Source organism: Aspergillus pseudoviridinutans (assembly GCF_018340605.1).
Source record: "Aspergillus pseudoviridinutans IFM 55266 DNA, scaffold_6, whole genome shotgun sequence".
Lineage (NCBI taxonomy): Eukaryota > Fungi > Ascomycota > Eurotiomycetes > Eurotiales > Aspergillaceae > Aspergillus > Aspergillus pseudoviridinutans.
The window spans coordinates 1,164,864-1,179,217 of record NW_025091286.1 but is presented as its reverse complement, the minus strand read 5'-3'; the positions used below and the strand labels follow the sequence as shown (position 1 = coordinate 1,179,217).

The 14,354-nt window shown below is 48.6% G+C and overlaps 5 protein-coding genes and 1 non-coding gene across 6 annotated transcripts; 3 read left to right on the top strand and 3 right to left on the bottom strand.

Moving 5' to 3' along the window:
* Positions 1–376: 376 nt before the first annotated feature.
* Positions 377–1,857, bottom strand: Asppvi_008836 (tRNA dimethylallyltransferase; the record flags this gene model as incomplete). Its single annotated transcript, XM_043304701.1, has 2 exons — positions 377–1,744; positions 1,807–1,857. The coding sequence occupies 2 exons, from the start codon at positions 1,855–1,857 to the stop codon at positions 377–379; spliced, it is 1,419 nt and encodes a 472-aa protein (XP_043160636.1).
* Positions 1,858–2,275: 418 nt separating this feature from the next.
* On the top strand, positions 2,276–2,395 carry Asppvi_r0027. The gene has a single exon (XR_006253315.1). It is a non-coding gene; the product is annotated as a 5S ribosomal RNA (ribosomal RNA).
* A 305-nt stretch (positions 2,396–2,700) lies between these two features.
* Positions 2,701–3,690, top strand: Asppvi_008835 (putative ABC transporter; the record flags this gene model as incomplete). The annotated part of the gene is made up of 3 exons (XM_043304700.1): positions 2,701–2,722; positions 2,774–2,926; positions 2,984–3,690. 3 exons carry the CDS (start codon positions 2,701–2,703, stop codon positions 3,688–3,690), a joined length of 882 nt encoding a protein of 293 aa, XP_043160635.1.
* Positions 3,691–3,929: 239 nt separating this feature from the next.
* Asppvi_008834 (Elongator subunit ELP2) lies at positions 3,930–6,433 on the bottom strand (the record flags this gene model as incomplete). The annotated part of the gene is made up of 2 exons (XM_043304699.1): positions 3,930–6,236; positions 6,305–6,433. The coding sequence occupies 2 exons, from the start codon at positions 6,431–6,433 to the stop codon at positions 3,930–3,932; spliced, it is 2,436 nt and encodes an 811-aa protein (XP_043160634.1).
* An 877-nt stretch (positions 6,434–7,310) lies between these two features.
* On the bottom strand, positions 7,311–9,258 carry Asppvi_008833 (bifunctional fructose-2,6-bisphosphate 2-phosphatase/6-phosphofructo-2-kinase; the record flags this gene model as incomplete). Its single annotated transcript, XM_043304698.1, has 9 exons — positions 7,311–7,550; positions 7,609–7,785; positions 7,844–8,218; positions 8,269–8,388; positions 8,438–8,545; positions 8,605–8,685; positions 8,764–8,933; positions 9,060–9,157; positions 9,209–9,258. 9 exons carry the CDS (start codon positions 9,256–9,258, stop codon positions 7,311–7,313), a joined length of 1,419 nt encoding a protein of 472 aa, XP_043160633.1.
* A 1,392-nt stretch (positions 9,259–10,650) lies between these two features.
* tom40 (TOM complex pore protein TOM40) lies at positions 10,651–11,868 on the top strand (the record flags this gene model as incomplete). Its single annotated transcript, XM_043304697.1, has 3 exons — positions 10,651–10,962; positions 11,041–11,688; positions 11,761–11,868. The coding sequence occupies 3 exons, from the start codon at positions 10,651–10,653 to the stop codon at positions 11,866–11,868; spliced, it is 1,068 nt and encodes a 355-aa protein (XP_043160632.1).
* Positions 11,869–14,354: the final 2,486 nt, after the last annotated feature.

The window sequence follows — 14,354 nt, the reverse complement described above, 5'->3', positions numbered from 1 at the left end:
TGTTCCATTTGATGGGCGAATATTGCCAGGCCGGACAGAATATAACACGACTACAGCATGCTCGGGGATCAACGCGAAAAGGTGAAAATCATCGCCATCTTGTACCAAGTTGAGACGCTCTATTTTGCCTATGCCAGTGTATCGGCAAGGTGACAGCGACGTGGTCTACGCTATTCTGGACGTCGCCATATTCAGCTACGATGATACAGGAGACTTGGAACGTTGGGCAAGGTTGGTATTCAACCTCTTTACGACACGGTCCATCATGTATAATTTCTCATAGAATGGATACTGGAAATGTAAAGTTGAAGATGGTGGCTCTGCCTGCCAGAGGGAAAGCAGCCAATGTGATATTTTTTCAAAGCACATCTACTTTCTACTGCGGTGTCGAAGGCTGCTCAGTAGGAGTTGGATCGTCACGGTTTTGAACAACACCTAAGGTCTGCTGGTTGCGCAAATATTCCTCGCGCTCTGCTCTTTTCGCTGCATTCTTGATTGCCCTCTTGTGGGCACGCCCGTTCAGGTGAATATTCCACTGGTCTTCTGTCGCCATTGTTCTACTGCAGACCTCACATGTAAAAGTCTGAAGCAGGTCGCTGCGCTGTGTCTGCGCCTGAGCCTCCCGTGCGCCCAGTGTTTCTCTTGCCAGGTCAGAGATAGATTTAGGATCTGGTCTGGGTCCGTCGTTGAGCAGCGCCCGAGTCAGGCGCTCAGATGGTTCGGTGACACACTTCTGCCAGTCTTCAACGATTGTACTGTCAAGAAGATACAAATTATCTGTCGCACTGGCGTCAGCTAGCGCCTTCCAAAGCTTGTTCCGTATCCATTTGATCTGGGACGTCGCATATTGACGTGTTGCGATTTTCACCAACTCGATCGACGACTGTTTGAGCGCTTCAAGCTCCCCTTCGCTCAAAGCACCATTATCCAAGGCGTCAAAGTAGGGTGCTAATTCCTTGAACCCGATGGAGACCCAGACGCCTCTAGTTTGATCAACAGTAATGCCTTGCTTTTTTTTCTCCCGAAGATAAGCCCACATTCTCTGGGCCTCTGCCATCAACCCTTGCTCCACCATAGAATCTACACGTTTGGCAAGTCGGCAGTTCAATGTCTCCTTCTCTGAATGCACCCAGAATATCAGTGTCGGGTAACGGAGCTGTCCTATACCCAGGGAAGACTCTCCATTTGTCTCCATTGCATATTTCTGACGCTTCTGCTCCGCGTATATCTCGGAGGCCGGCTTGCCAGTCTGAAAGTAAATCTCCAGAGATCGTCGGATTTTGCGCACGTCGTTTGGATGCCATCGACTGGCGATAACGGGATCGACTTCCTTTAATTTCTGAAAGACCACCTCTGGCGGCGCGTCAAGGATGGGCCACTTTGCGGACGTAGGCTCAGTCTCGTCATGGAAATGTGCGTCATCACTGTCGCCTGAAAAGAGGCTCTCCTCGACCAGCTGATCCTGGAAGAGTACAGTTTGTGTGTAGTAGTGCGTTCCTCCGACCAGAATGGGGAGCTTCCCTCGGGAGTGTATGTCCTTTATAAGTCGCAGGCATTCCCTTTTGAAATGACCTATGCGCCAGGGCTCCTCTTCCAAATCGACACAACTGATCAAGTGATGTGGGATGCCGTTACGTTCCTCGCTTGGTATCTGATTCGTGATGATGGGTAGGCCACGGTACATTTGCATAGCGTCGCCATTTATGATTTCGCCGTTGAAACGGGTGGCTAAATCCACTGCAAGCTATCTACAGTCATTAGCAAAGGACTTCTCTTGTGATTCTTCTCTTTCCTCTCCTCCCTCACCTTGGATTTGCCGGTGCCTGTTGAACCGACGACGGCAATGAGGGGCTCCATGGTCAATGGGCGTTTGATGCGCCAGAAAGAGCGGAGAAAGTTGAGCATGGGAGAGCCACATGGAAGAATTTCGTCGTTACGAATCCATTTCCCTCTGGCTAAAGAGTACAAAGCAGAAGCTTTAGCCGTCGAAAGGCGTCGTAGTTCTTAATCAAGCACGGAAAAAAGTTTGCTCCCAAGTATATCCAAGCCGACATTACCTCATCGGCCTCCGCTTCAACGTGAGATTCAGCTACTCATACCTTGGTACTTGATATACACTAATATAACTCAATTGTGAGAGACTTTATGTAAAACTAATGGCTCTATCTCATTATTTCTCTTCAATAGTCAATCAGTCTAGCCTTAATATCCAATAATGCTTACATAGTATGTGCACTTACTCCCTATATAAGCCTTGGTTCTTCCCTTACCAAGCACATACGACCATAGGGTGTGGAAAACAGGGCTTCCCGTMCGCTCAGMCGTACTTAAGCCACACGCCGGCCGGTTAGTAGTTGGGTGGGTGACCACCAGCGAATCCCGGCTGTTGTATGTTTTTGCTTTTTATTTTCTTAATCTTGCTTCCTTGTATGCTTGCGGCTTTCATCAAAATTAAAGAACATAAGGAAGGAGTCGATAGTCTCTAAGACTCCAACTAGTTTGGCGGCAGTCCGCGCGACTTAAGTCAAACTTCATTTCCAGGCAGAATGGCGTAAGTAGGAGATCACATGACATACGTCTTCCCCCCGATGCTCCCTCACGGACTAGTGGCAATCGAGTCACAAGCACGTTTCTAGAACAAGTCCTTTACAAGCTGTTGTGGTCACTCTCTTATTCACAATTAATAAGCGAAATAGGTTTATGAATCCCTTGCCATTTAGAAGTAGTAAGTGTTCTTCACGTCAGGATAGCACTGCATTAACCAACAGCGTAGTTACTCATCGTCTAGACATGGCAGACTCAGGCAATCAGACGGGTCCTTCAATCAATGTGAACGGTCTGAATTATAAGTTCCAAGATGGTTCTTCAGGCTTGACGAATGTGACTCTCAGTCTTCCAGCAGGGAGTCGGACATTGCTCATTGGAGGTGATTTGGTCCCCTGCTGACTAGATGAGTCATGATCGATTGTTAACGCCATTATAGCAAATGGTGCGGGCAAGACCACGCTCCTTCGCTTGTTGGCAGGCAAGCGCTTGGCCCCGACAGACACTATTTCTATTGGTGGCAAGGACCCCTTCAAGCACGGCCTCGAAGGGGTGACTTACCTGGGTGTCGAGTGGGTTCTGAACAGCATTGTCCGTACGGACATCGACGTCCCCACGCTTCTAGCATCTGTGGGTGGAGACGCCTATCCCGAGCGTAGGGATGAGCTGGTTGAGATTCTCGACATTGACCTCCGATGGCGTATGCACGCCGTGTCGGACGGTGAGCGCCGCCGTGTGCAGCTGGCGATGGGTCTGCTGCGCCCATGGCAGGTGCTTCTTCTCGACGAAATCACGGTGGACCTCGACTTGCTTTCTAGGAGTAACTTCCTCTCCTTCCTCAAGCGGGAGACAGAGACAAGACCCTGCACGATCGTCTATGCCACGCACATCCTGGATAATTTGTCGCAGTGGCCCACCCATCTGGTGCATATGCACCTCGGAAACGTCAGGCAATGGGGCCCCATGGAAAAATTCAAGAGCGAGGTCACCGAGACATCAGAGAACAGTCAACTCGGTGAGCTTGTGCTCAAGTGGCTCAAGGAGGACTTGTCGGCCAGAGGACCGAGAAACGGGCAATCCAGCCAGAGCAAGACCTACGGGTCACTGGACGGTCTCGGGGGATATGGGCTGGAGAAGCCAATCTGACCAGCTTCTCTCTTCATCCGGAGCGGCTGATTCTCTTGGTTGTCCAATTTCTTAGAATATTACTTTTGCTTCAACAAACATTCTGTTCAACCACAATAGCATGGCGGGCGGTTTACGGCTTGGTTTATGGGCGATAAAGGTCAGGCATCATTCAACATTCTAGAGCTATTCAACACCCATGACATGAGCTCATGATTGCTTTTTTTTGTACTTCTTTCGTTGTGTATATACATAGCAGTTCACGAAAGCATGTTAGAGATAGCATATACACGCACTGAGGAATCCTCACTTGCTACGGCAAGCTCATATCTGCCCTCAGTATCTCTAACATCCTTCTGATGGGACGGACGCCATGATAATTGGGTGATCGCCCTAGAGGGGGATACCAATCTATCAACAGAAGCAACGTGTCTCGCTTCGAGACTTTCAACCTTCACCTGGTAGATCGATAATTTGCCACTTTCTTCGCCCGTTGCAAGGAAGAAGGAGGCGTCAAGTACACTTGGAAGGATCGAAACAGCTGTGACTGAGTTTTCTAGAGAGATAGTCGTCTTGCAAGCGAACGAATCATCGACCTTCTCCCAAAGTTTTACGGATTTGTCTCGACCAGCCGTCGCGAAGACAGGGTTTGCCGCTTGGGGAGCCCATGCCGCATCTAGAATCATTCTAGAATGGCCCTTGGGGTTCGATGTCAGAAGTGAGAATGAAGAAGGGTCTTGCCCACTTCGTAGAAACACAGCCCACTGCCGATCTCGCCCAACACTTAGGAGGTATTGGTCATCACTCGAAAAACGCAGACTTGTAATAGTCAAAGAATGCGCTTTCAGGGAAGGCCGGATTTCACGCCAATCAGAAGTGTCGTAGAGCCGTATCACCGCATGGTCTATTGAGCTTGCTTTACAAGCAGTCGCAACTAAGGTGCGATCATGATTCACGGCCACGGCTGATATCTCGTAACCATGACCATAGAGCTTCTCATGCTCGGGCCATAGTGTATAGCGAGCCAACTGGTCTTCCAGCGGTGGATGGCACAGGTTCGATATCATTGCCTGGTTTGCTTGGACTTGCCGCGCCCCCGCAGCACTCTCTTCGTCTACCTCCACTGGGATTTCATCGCCCACGGCCTGGTTAGACAAGCCGAGAACTGGAATCTGTGCTGTATCTGGAAGCTCTTCGTCCGTTACTGGTTTAAATCCGGCCAGCTTCTCCAGTAGTTGTGCGACGGGTTTCGGCTCGTTGAACACTCGTAAAAGCTTTTCGTCAGCGCCTGACACAAAGCGCGAGGGTCCCAAGGTATCGATGCAATTCAGATCGTAACCATGAATCTGAGGTCTTGAAAACTCATGCCACGACTTCAGTCCCTCACGCGACCACTCTGCATGCAGGCGAGTAGTCTGGTCTGCGCTGGTGGAAAGCAAATACCCTCCGGTTGGTTCCCACTGCACACCGTTCACAGACCTCACATGGCCGGTAATCCCCAGTGCCTGCAGCCACATATCCGAATCGGCATCATACCTCCATGCCCTCCAGCTACCTGTTCGGCCCAGACTCACGACTTGTCTTCCGTCCGGAGACCAAAGACCAATCCAGAAGCCGCCAGTGCTTCCTGTAGCTGTGGTAGATCCCTTTTGGACGCTAATTTCTCCCATCCTCTCTGCTGAGAGCCATACTCCGGACACTGGATCCTGCTCCCAGATTGTCAACGTATTATCTGCAGAAGCCGAAAGAAGCTGCTGGCGTTCAGTGCTTGGGTTCCAACATGTCGTGTAAATCCAATCCTCATTTCCAAACAGAAGAGCTTCGAAAGTGACCGAATATTTGGACCCGGCTGCTTCGAATTGATGAGCTTTGTTGGATAAGGTCGTCTCAAGTCCACCAAGCATAGGATCTGCATCATCTGCTAGTGCAGTCTTGGTGGCCTCGCCTCGTTGAAGCCTCCACAACCGGATATATTTATCTTGACTGGCTGAGGCGAGCAATAGGTCCCCTGACTTGCTTTGTTTATCCTCGGTGAAGGAGAGGGAACGTACCCATGCCTCATGGCCTGAAAGAGTCGCAGATAGTCTGAAGCTTGCACCAGTGAATATGTTCTCAGAAACATAAATCTGAACATTATTCATCGTGCCCGCGACTGCCAATACCACGGGTTTGTCTTTCGATTCTGTTGACAGCAGCTTCAATGATAATGCCAGCGGGAAGAAGCGAGGTTTCATCGTAAGATCCTGAAATAGATCCGCCTTTATTACGGTTTCCTGTGTGTCGACCCTCCAGATCTTGACGCTACCATCTGCGGCTCCAGATGCGACGATAGCGACGCCATCGGCAACGGCAATTGTATTCACTGAGCCTGTATGACCCGTAAGAGTGTGTGCATGGGTGAATTTGGCGGGGTCGACTGCATCAGCTCGCCATATCCGAATCGTTTGGTCAATGGAGCCGGTAAGAAGCAGCTTCGTACCCGTGGCGGGACATGTGTAGAATCTGATCGCACTGACTTTGTCGGTATGGCCAACGAGGAGGGCATAAACCCCGCGCTGAGAGGTATCCTAGACAGGCAAAAGCAGTATTAGTCCGGTTGCGTCGAGACCAATTGGGCCACTGAAAGAGTTTATACCCTTGGATCCCATAAGGCCACATTGTTATCTGCACCAAAGGCGAGCACGCCTAACTGCACATCCCAGTCTGCGGCGGCCGGATGCCTGTTCCCCCCAACACTGATGTATTCCGTCGTAATTGACACCATGAATGCGCCTAACAATGATTGTCAATTGGTGATCTAGGTATAGAAGTCCAGCGACAAATTCCAGCTATGGACACGGACAGGGAGGCGCTATCTTTCGATTGCTGAGACACAGAATGGATCGATGACCACTTTTTGTGCTCGGAATTTAAGCTTATCGATAAGCGCGGCCATCGCAGAGCAGCCCCTCTTCGTTTGCATTTTCCTCTCACTCATGTCTTCGGTTAGACACGACTCGTCGACTATTCCTGAATTCGTATCTGAGAACCATATTTTCTCCGGCTGTGGGCTCATTCTGAAGTGGTCATGGCTGACTCTTCTACTGTGAAAGGTGGTGCCGATAACATCACCATTACTGTTGAGTTCACGTTAGACCAACTTTGAATGCGCAGTTTCACCTCAATGCCTGCTGACTCCGATTCGTATAGTGGTGGTCTGGAGATCCTCTTCTCTAATGAGCGAAAACATCATATCACACTACCTGCTCAAGTGGACGACGGCGGCCGGCCAACCATCGCTTACTTACTACGATATCTGGTTGACAATGTTATGAAAGATCAAAGGAAAGAATTATTTATAATGGAAGACAATGTGTATGTCGCGAACGGAACCCCGTGAATCAGTGGCAAATGTTGACAGCAAATGATAGTCGACCTGGTATCCTCGTCCTTATCAACGATGCCGACTGGGAACTCGAAGGCGAGGAGAAATACGAGCTCCAATCAGGGGACAATATTGTATTCGTCTCAACACTTCACGGAGGATAAATCCGCCTAGAAGCACCTACATGAGCTCTATCAGGATCATCGTTTCCATGGACTCGACATGATCTAGGGTCCATTGCACACCACGCAGCATTTAGTCCAGAGCGAACATACAATCAGACAACATCGTCCACGTGCTGTTGCGATATCCTCTCAGGCTCCCGAGGAGTTCGAAGGCCGCTTTGTGGTGTTGAGAATCCATCCTTGGGGCTGCCTATCCCTCCAACCATGGGAGAAGGCACCCCACTGGGAGGTACCGGAATTTTGATATCTTGCGGAGAGCCAGGTATAATTTCTTTTGGCAAATCAGGGATATGTATTCTGCGCGCCTCGTTTTGGTAGCTTTCCGGGATAATCTGTACGAAGTGATTAGTCGGGTGCTCTTTAGGCTTGAGGTGTTATATGTATCCTTACTTCGATGATTTCGTCACGTGGAAACTCCAAGAACGGAATATCAGCAGCATTGCACGCCATGAGGTAACCATAGAGGACTCTTAGCACGCTTTCGTGTGCTATGATGAGAAGATCGTTCTGCTCCCGCTCAAGTTCCAAGATAATGGGTTCGAGTCGCACAGCAAGGTCGTGGTAGGACTGTCATAGACGTAAGCTCTGGGGACAACGTCAGATTTGAAGCTGGAATTGAGCTTACCTCAGCTCGAGGGTACCGATGGTGGTAAGGATCGAGCTCATGCTTAGCCACCTCGTCCGGATACTCTTCACGAATTCTTCTCTCAGACATCTTCTCGCAAACACCAGGGTTCAGTTGGCTCATTTGTGAGCGTTGCCGGACTTTGTACCCCTTTTCATATAAGTATTTCGCTGTCTCAACGGTCCTGCGTCTCGTCGATGTCCAAACTGTCAGTGGTTTGAGTTCATAATCGGTCTCCCCTCGGTCAATCATGGCCTGTTTTTCAGATTCCCTATGCTGCAGGAGACGTTCGGTCATTTTCTTTGCGTAGTCCTCTCCCCGCTCAGACAGAGAGGCATCAGCTTTATAGGAATCTGCCTCCAGCGAAACACCGGCCTAATGAAGGTTTAGTGCCTGAGAGCCCATTCACCCAGAGCTCGACTTACCCGTGCAAAGTACGTATGCCTGGACTTGATGTGAAGGTTCAGAAGATAGAAAACAATTCGGTTAGACAGATAACCGAAACTTCTATTGTTGACGATGAGTCTTTCTCCCGCGTTTATCATCTGTACTTCGATTAGTATTGAAGCTGGCATGTCTCTCCGCCAATGATACCTTGATATAATTCAAATCTTTCTCCTCCATTGTTTGAAATTGAGGGATTCTGGCAGATATCCTGGTCAAGTAGTGCTTCACTGCATCCTCTGATGACCAGCCAACGTACTGAAAGATTTAAGTCATCTTGATCGGAAACAGCTAAGGGGGGGGGGGTGACTACTTACGTCGGGGGATGAGATCTTGACTCTGCGAACATTCTCCTCGATGATGCGCTCGTCATCGCACCACGATTCGATGAAAAGAGTCTGCACGTGTTTTGACCGTCAGAACAATCAAACATACAAGTCGCATGGCTGAGATGAGATGTTTTGATACTTTCATACCTCAATATCTTGTTTGGCAAACTCCTTTGCAAGCGAACGTCGGCCAGAAGCTAAAGGATTGACAGCATCATAAATCGCAATTTGGCCATTTTCGAAATTCAAGTACTGGTATATGTCTTCGCGACACCTTTTCATGATCTTTTGCCTCAATAGAACAGATGATGCAGATGCTGTATTCAATTAGCGGGACGAAACGACGTCAAGGATACAAGCATCCGCTGGTCCGAGTGTAGTATGGAACGCGCTCTGTAGTAAGAAGAACGGAAACAAAGATGGTAGAGAATCTTGATACTGACCATTGACAAAAAAGTAGTCATCTGGGATGTCTTGACCAACAGGAATCGTGGCTCGTCTGTAATCCCCAAGGTGGAAGATCCTAGTTTTTACACCTAGCCTGCAATTCTCTTAGCGAAGACAGCCTGACCGATTCGACAAGGATACTAACCAACGAAGGTAGCGCGCCAATGCTACAGAAATATGTCTGAAATACAACATGAAGAGTCAGTCATTTGACTAGCTCGATTCTCCCCAAGTTGGTGAAACGAACGTCTTGCCCCTCGCTGGTAACCCTACAGTGATAATCACAATCCTCCCAGAATGGAAAAGTCGACCAGACTCCGTGCTATACAGCTGAGCTGGTGCCAAATCGGCCTTTTCAGGCAAATCATGAATTGCATCAACGAATGTCGATGATTTCCTTCGGAAACGTGGGGAATTGGCCACGATTTCAGCAGTTCTGAACACGTTAGATTTGAATAGGCTTATACAGCAAAAACAAAGGTATGCCCAAAGGAAGGGGATATCATTCGTTGCTGGACCAATCTTGAACCGGACTCCTTTGGCGGCCCGGACTATTCAATGCATCAATATAAGGGAATAATAACAATCCTTACAGTAGCGTATCCATCTTAAAAGAAAGATTTCAGACACCGAACTTTGGCTGTAAAAGCGATCCAATAGAAAGATCTCAAGAACAAATTGCAGGCGAGAATAGTATCCTTCAGACAGGAGATATTCACCGAGGCTAAGTGCCAAGGAACTTCCAGCGATGGGAGCTCCGGACAGATGACGACAAGGCAAAGGAAAAGGTAAAATTGATAAGAAAAAAAAGAGAGAAGAATAATAATAATAACGAGATAAAAAGCAAAGAAAGGAAAATATATTGCAATAGGTTCCTGCGAGCTCCAGTAATGATTAGAGTTGGTAAAAGATGTCTTGTCGGCGATAGCGAATGTGCCTATAGCTGGCGTTCAATATAACAGCCCAATGCTGGCTTTGGTGAAGCAGTCTCTGTGCCTAATGTACCTTGCGCCGTACACTTGATGAACTTTCGACGGCGCTTCTTAGAAATTTCGCATACAACTTTTCGAATCTTTCTCGCAAGCTAAAGGTAAGAAGACGGTCTTCTGCCAATAATAGAGGTTATTGTAGCCAACAGTGGCCCTTCATCTACCAATCTGCAATTATATCATCGCCATCATTAAGCCCCGATGTTCCGCCCGAAGCGGCATAGTGTCAAGTCCTGTGACTTCGGGACTCTGTATGTGCCAAAGACGCAAGCCGGGGCGGAAAAGCAAATGTCGCTTTTTTTCCCGTCAGAGGCTGCTTGGGAAGATCAACAATTGTTGCGCTGCGACTCTTCCACTTACCATCTCAATCCCCTAGAGCTGGTTAGACGCAGCCTGCTATTATTTCAATTACTCGGCAACTACTAACGAAGTTGCCTTCGTCACATTCTAAGTGCAATCTCGGGGCTGGTCTCAGATCTCGTCTTTCCTCATCCCATCGACAGCGAGAAGGAAAGACGTCCCTCGAGTTCGCGTGACGGTCGACCTCATTACCTGATCATCATCTTCACGCCAGTTCACTTCTACACAGACAATCACAATGGCCGACTTTTTAGCCCTTCCTTCTTTCCTCGTGGAGAATTCCGCTGCCGTTGCCCTCAAAGATGCATACAACTCGTTCTCCGAGCGAAGGGCGGCCCTCGGCCTGTCCAACCCAGGAACTGTGGATAACATTGCCAGGGAAGTGCAGAAGGAGGTCCTGCTGTCTAACTTTATGTTCAGTGGTCTCCGTGCAGACTTGACAAAGGTTTTCGGCATGTCTCCCCTGTTCCGTGTCTCGCACGCCTTCTCCATGGGCGGTTCTGGCAACCTGCCTCCATATGCCTTCTCGGCCATGTATGGAACTCCTAAGGTATGCATCATCGCTTAATCGATGAAATCGTCTCCTTAGATTTTACCAAATTCAGTTACTAAAATGTCGTCTCGTCAGGTTTTCATGCAAGGTAACTTCGGAAGTGATGGCGCTCTCGCCGCTGTTTGCAACTACCGATGGAACCCCAAGTTGGTCACCAAGACCAACACTCAGATCATGGCCGGTGCTAGCCAGGGCCTCCTGCAAATCGATAACGACTATACCGGTGATGACTTCTCCGCATCTATTAAGGCCTTCAACCCATCCTGTCTGGACGGTGGCCTTACTGGAATCTTTGTCGGAAGCTATCTTCAGTCCATCACTCCCAGCCTTGCCCTTGGATTCGAAGCGATCTGGCAGCGTCAAGCTATGAACGCCCGCCCAGAGACTGCCCTTTCGTACTGTGCGAGATACAAGGCAAACGACTGGATTGCCAGTGCTCAGCTGCAGGCTCAGGGCGTTTTCACTGCCTCCTATTGGAGAAAGCTCTCTGAGCGTGTTGAGGCTGGTGTTGACATGAACCTTCAGTTTGCTCCTAATGCAGCAGCTGCTTTGATGGGGGGGCCTAGCAGAGACGGAACCACCTCTATTGGAGCCAAGTACGACTTCCGGGCTTCGACATTCCGTGCCCAGGTTGACAGCGCTGGTAAGGTTAGCTGCTTGCTGGAGAAGCGGATAGCCATGCCCATCTCTCTTACTTTTGCCGGCGAAATTGACCAGGCTAAGGTTAGTTGTTTGTCTTTATACAACCTTGTGTGTACAATGAGTAAATGGTTACTGATTCGTGTTGCATTGTAGCAATCGGCCAAGCTTGGTCTTGCTGTGTCCCTCGAGATCGCTGGCGAGGAATTGATGGAGCAGCAGGAGAAGATTGAGGCTCAGGGCATGATCCCTCCTCCTTTCTAAACCCTTTCTAAAGCATAGCTGGAGCTAATCATGCCCGCTTGCTTGTGGGAAACTGGGGCTCTTTTTGGCTGCTCCGCCATCCAGCTTAAATTATTCTTCCACTATCTGTCTTATTAGATCTTCTCTCTCCACGTGTACGTCTGGAAGATGGTGTATCACCTCGGTTATGCCCTTGAACGCGATTTGCTGGTGCAGGAAGGCGGTCATTTGGCGCCAGGGGAACAAATTTTTGTATAGATCCATCTTCGATTTATTGGGGAGTCTCCTTTATTTCTCTTCCGACTTCCGCGTCATGGCTTCATCTATGAGACTGTTGTTCCTTTTTCTTGTCCAACCCACGTTTATTGTGATGGCGATGCGGGCTTGTCGACGGGTCTGCAGAGCATGGAATGCATGGAAGCGATGGCAGGAAGCTGTTATGTTCATGACATCTTAGAGGGGTCAATGTAAAACAATTTAAATCTCCTAGCATTTGGACTTTTGGAGACGGGTAGGTGGACACTAAATCAACGAACACCGCAGTTGTTATTGGATATCAAGCCACATAGGCAGTTCTCGAGAGGAACAAGAGAGCATCCAGTCGCTCAGAATAGAGGCCATGCCCGCACCAATTGACATTCAAGATCTGATGTCAAGTCAACCTCAGAAAAGCACGGTGCGTTCAAAGAAACTGCAACAGCCTATTTTAATATCGGTCCCTGAAGCTCTATCTTTCAGATGGGTTGAGTTATTCGAGTCTACACAAGCCAAGATCGGGAGTTGAGCTCTTAACTGTGGCGCCGTGTACTTTTTATAACATTGGAATAATGAGGAAGCACGGGTCAGCAATGCAGCGTGTTGTCCAATGCAGTCCTTCAATTGTTCAACTCACTTCCCTCTGAAACTCTAAAAAGTACTCCCTCAAGGACAACCCACGCATGGTATCGAGCATAATACATACATACCGATCACTAGGCTCGTCACTGGCTCGTGCAGAACGCTGACTACTGATTTACCCAGATGCCCGGGAAATAGGTACACAATGGATGGTATCGTGAGAGCTCAGCTCCTGACGTACCTAACTCCGGCCTTATAGGTGATCTTGCTGGTCCACTTATGCTCGCTAAAAAGGCCGTTTGTTCAGAGGCTTGACAGTCACTCTTTCCCAGGCCCCACGTCTGTTACCTTAATTACACATTGGTATCAAGCTCCCATCTTGGGAGTATCTAGTATACGGATTGTTAGAGAGGCAAAATGCTCGATAGTAGTAGTAGTTAGGTTGAGCTTCGAGAGCGTGATTAGGCATTGTCTGTGGCAACTTTTGGGCCACTCACATCTCGCAGTCGCGAGGTTGGGTGATGGTGAAGACTGGAGGTTAATTTCGAGTCTTTTAAGAGTCTGAATCCCTGCAGATACCTATTATTCTGATTTGCGGTATATCCACGGTCCTAGTGCCCAAGTAAATTGTTTCAGCCCCACCGTGACATCACTTTCCCCCGGTCAAATTATCTCTCGAACTTCTGGAGTGGCGGAGAGGTAGGCAGAGGACAGAATCAGGGAGGTAGGTATCTTTACTGTTTTGCATTGGTATATCATGAATATTGTATATGTCAACAGCTAAGAAATCCTTAGTGTACTAGACCGTGAAATAGAGCAGATACTCGGATACGGGATACTAAGAAGCACTGTGGATTCGACCAAGCAATACTTGTTGTCGATGAGGTCCACGACTTCTTCCTGCAGCAATAATAAGATAGGTGTTTGAGAACGTAGTCAAGACAGAAAAGATTTGAGAGTCGAACGTTGTCCGTCCGAGGCTTTTCAAATATGGATGGTTCAGGGTAAAGGGCAGCTGCCCGTCAAATGTAGAAATGTCCCTCCTGGTCTCAGATATACTTCAACCAGGACGATTTGATTTGCCAGTATCTCTCTATATGGACTGATTTAGGGCCATGCCACTTGTGTCTGACTGGTTCATCCACTTTTTTCACACTGTTCGCATTATCACGAACTCCTAGAGAATACAAACTATTCTCAAGAGGGAATTTGTAGCATTGATTCGATTCCTAGCAACCTGAGTTCATGATATGCATCGTCTTCTCCCAAGATCGAAGCCCCTACCACCCAAGAAGTTAGTGCCATGCAAGCCTCAGTCACCTGAGAACAAATTCGGAATCGGAAAATTGACCCAACGCGCCATGATCTGCTGACCGGCACCAAGAGACCTACCTACCTAGGTAAGGCGCTAGTACTTACATGACCTTCTCAGTACCCACAGTCCGGTTCAAGTGCTGGAAGGAGGTGCCTGGTACCATGGAATAGGAAATTATCAACATACATGACCGGCACCGACAAAGGGTCTATCATCTGTGGGCTGAAACCTCGGAGGTATTTAGGGAGGGTACAGGTAAGTACCTACCTAAGGTAGGTAAGGTACTTTGCAACCGATATCGTATTGGTAATTCTCCGAGCACTCACACCACGATACCCAGTGCACTGCTCGCCTA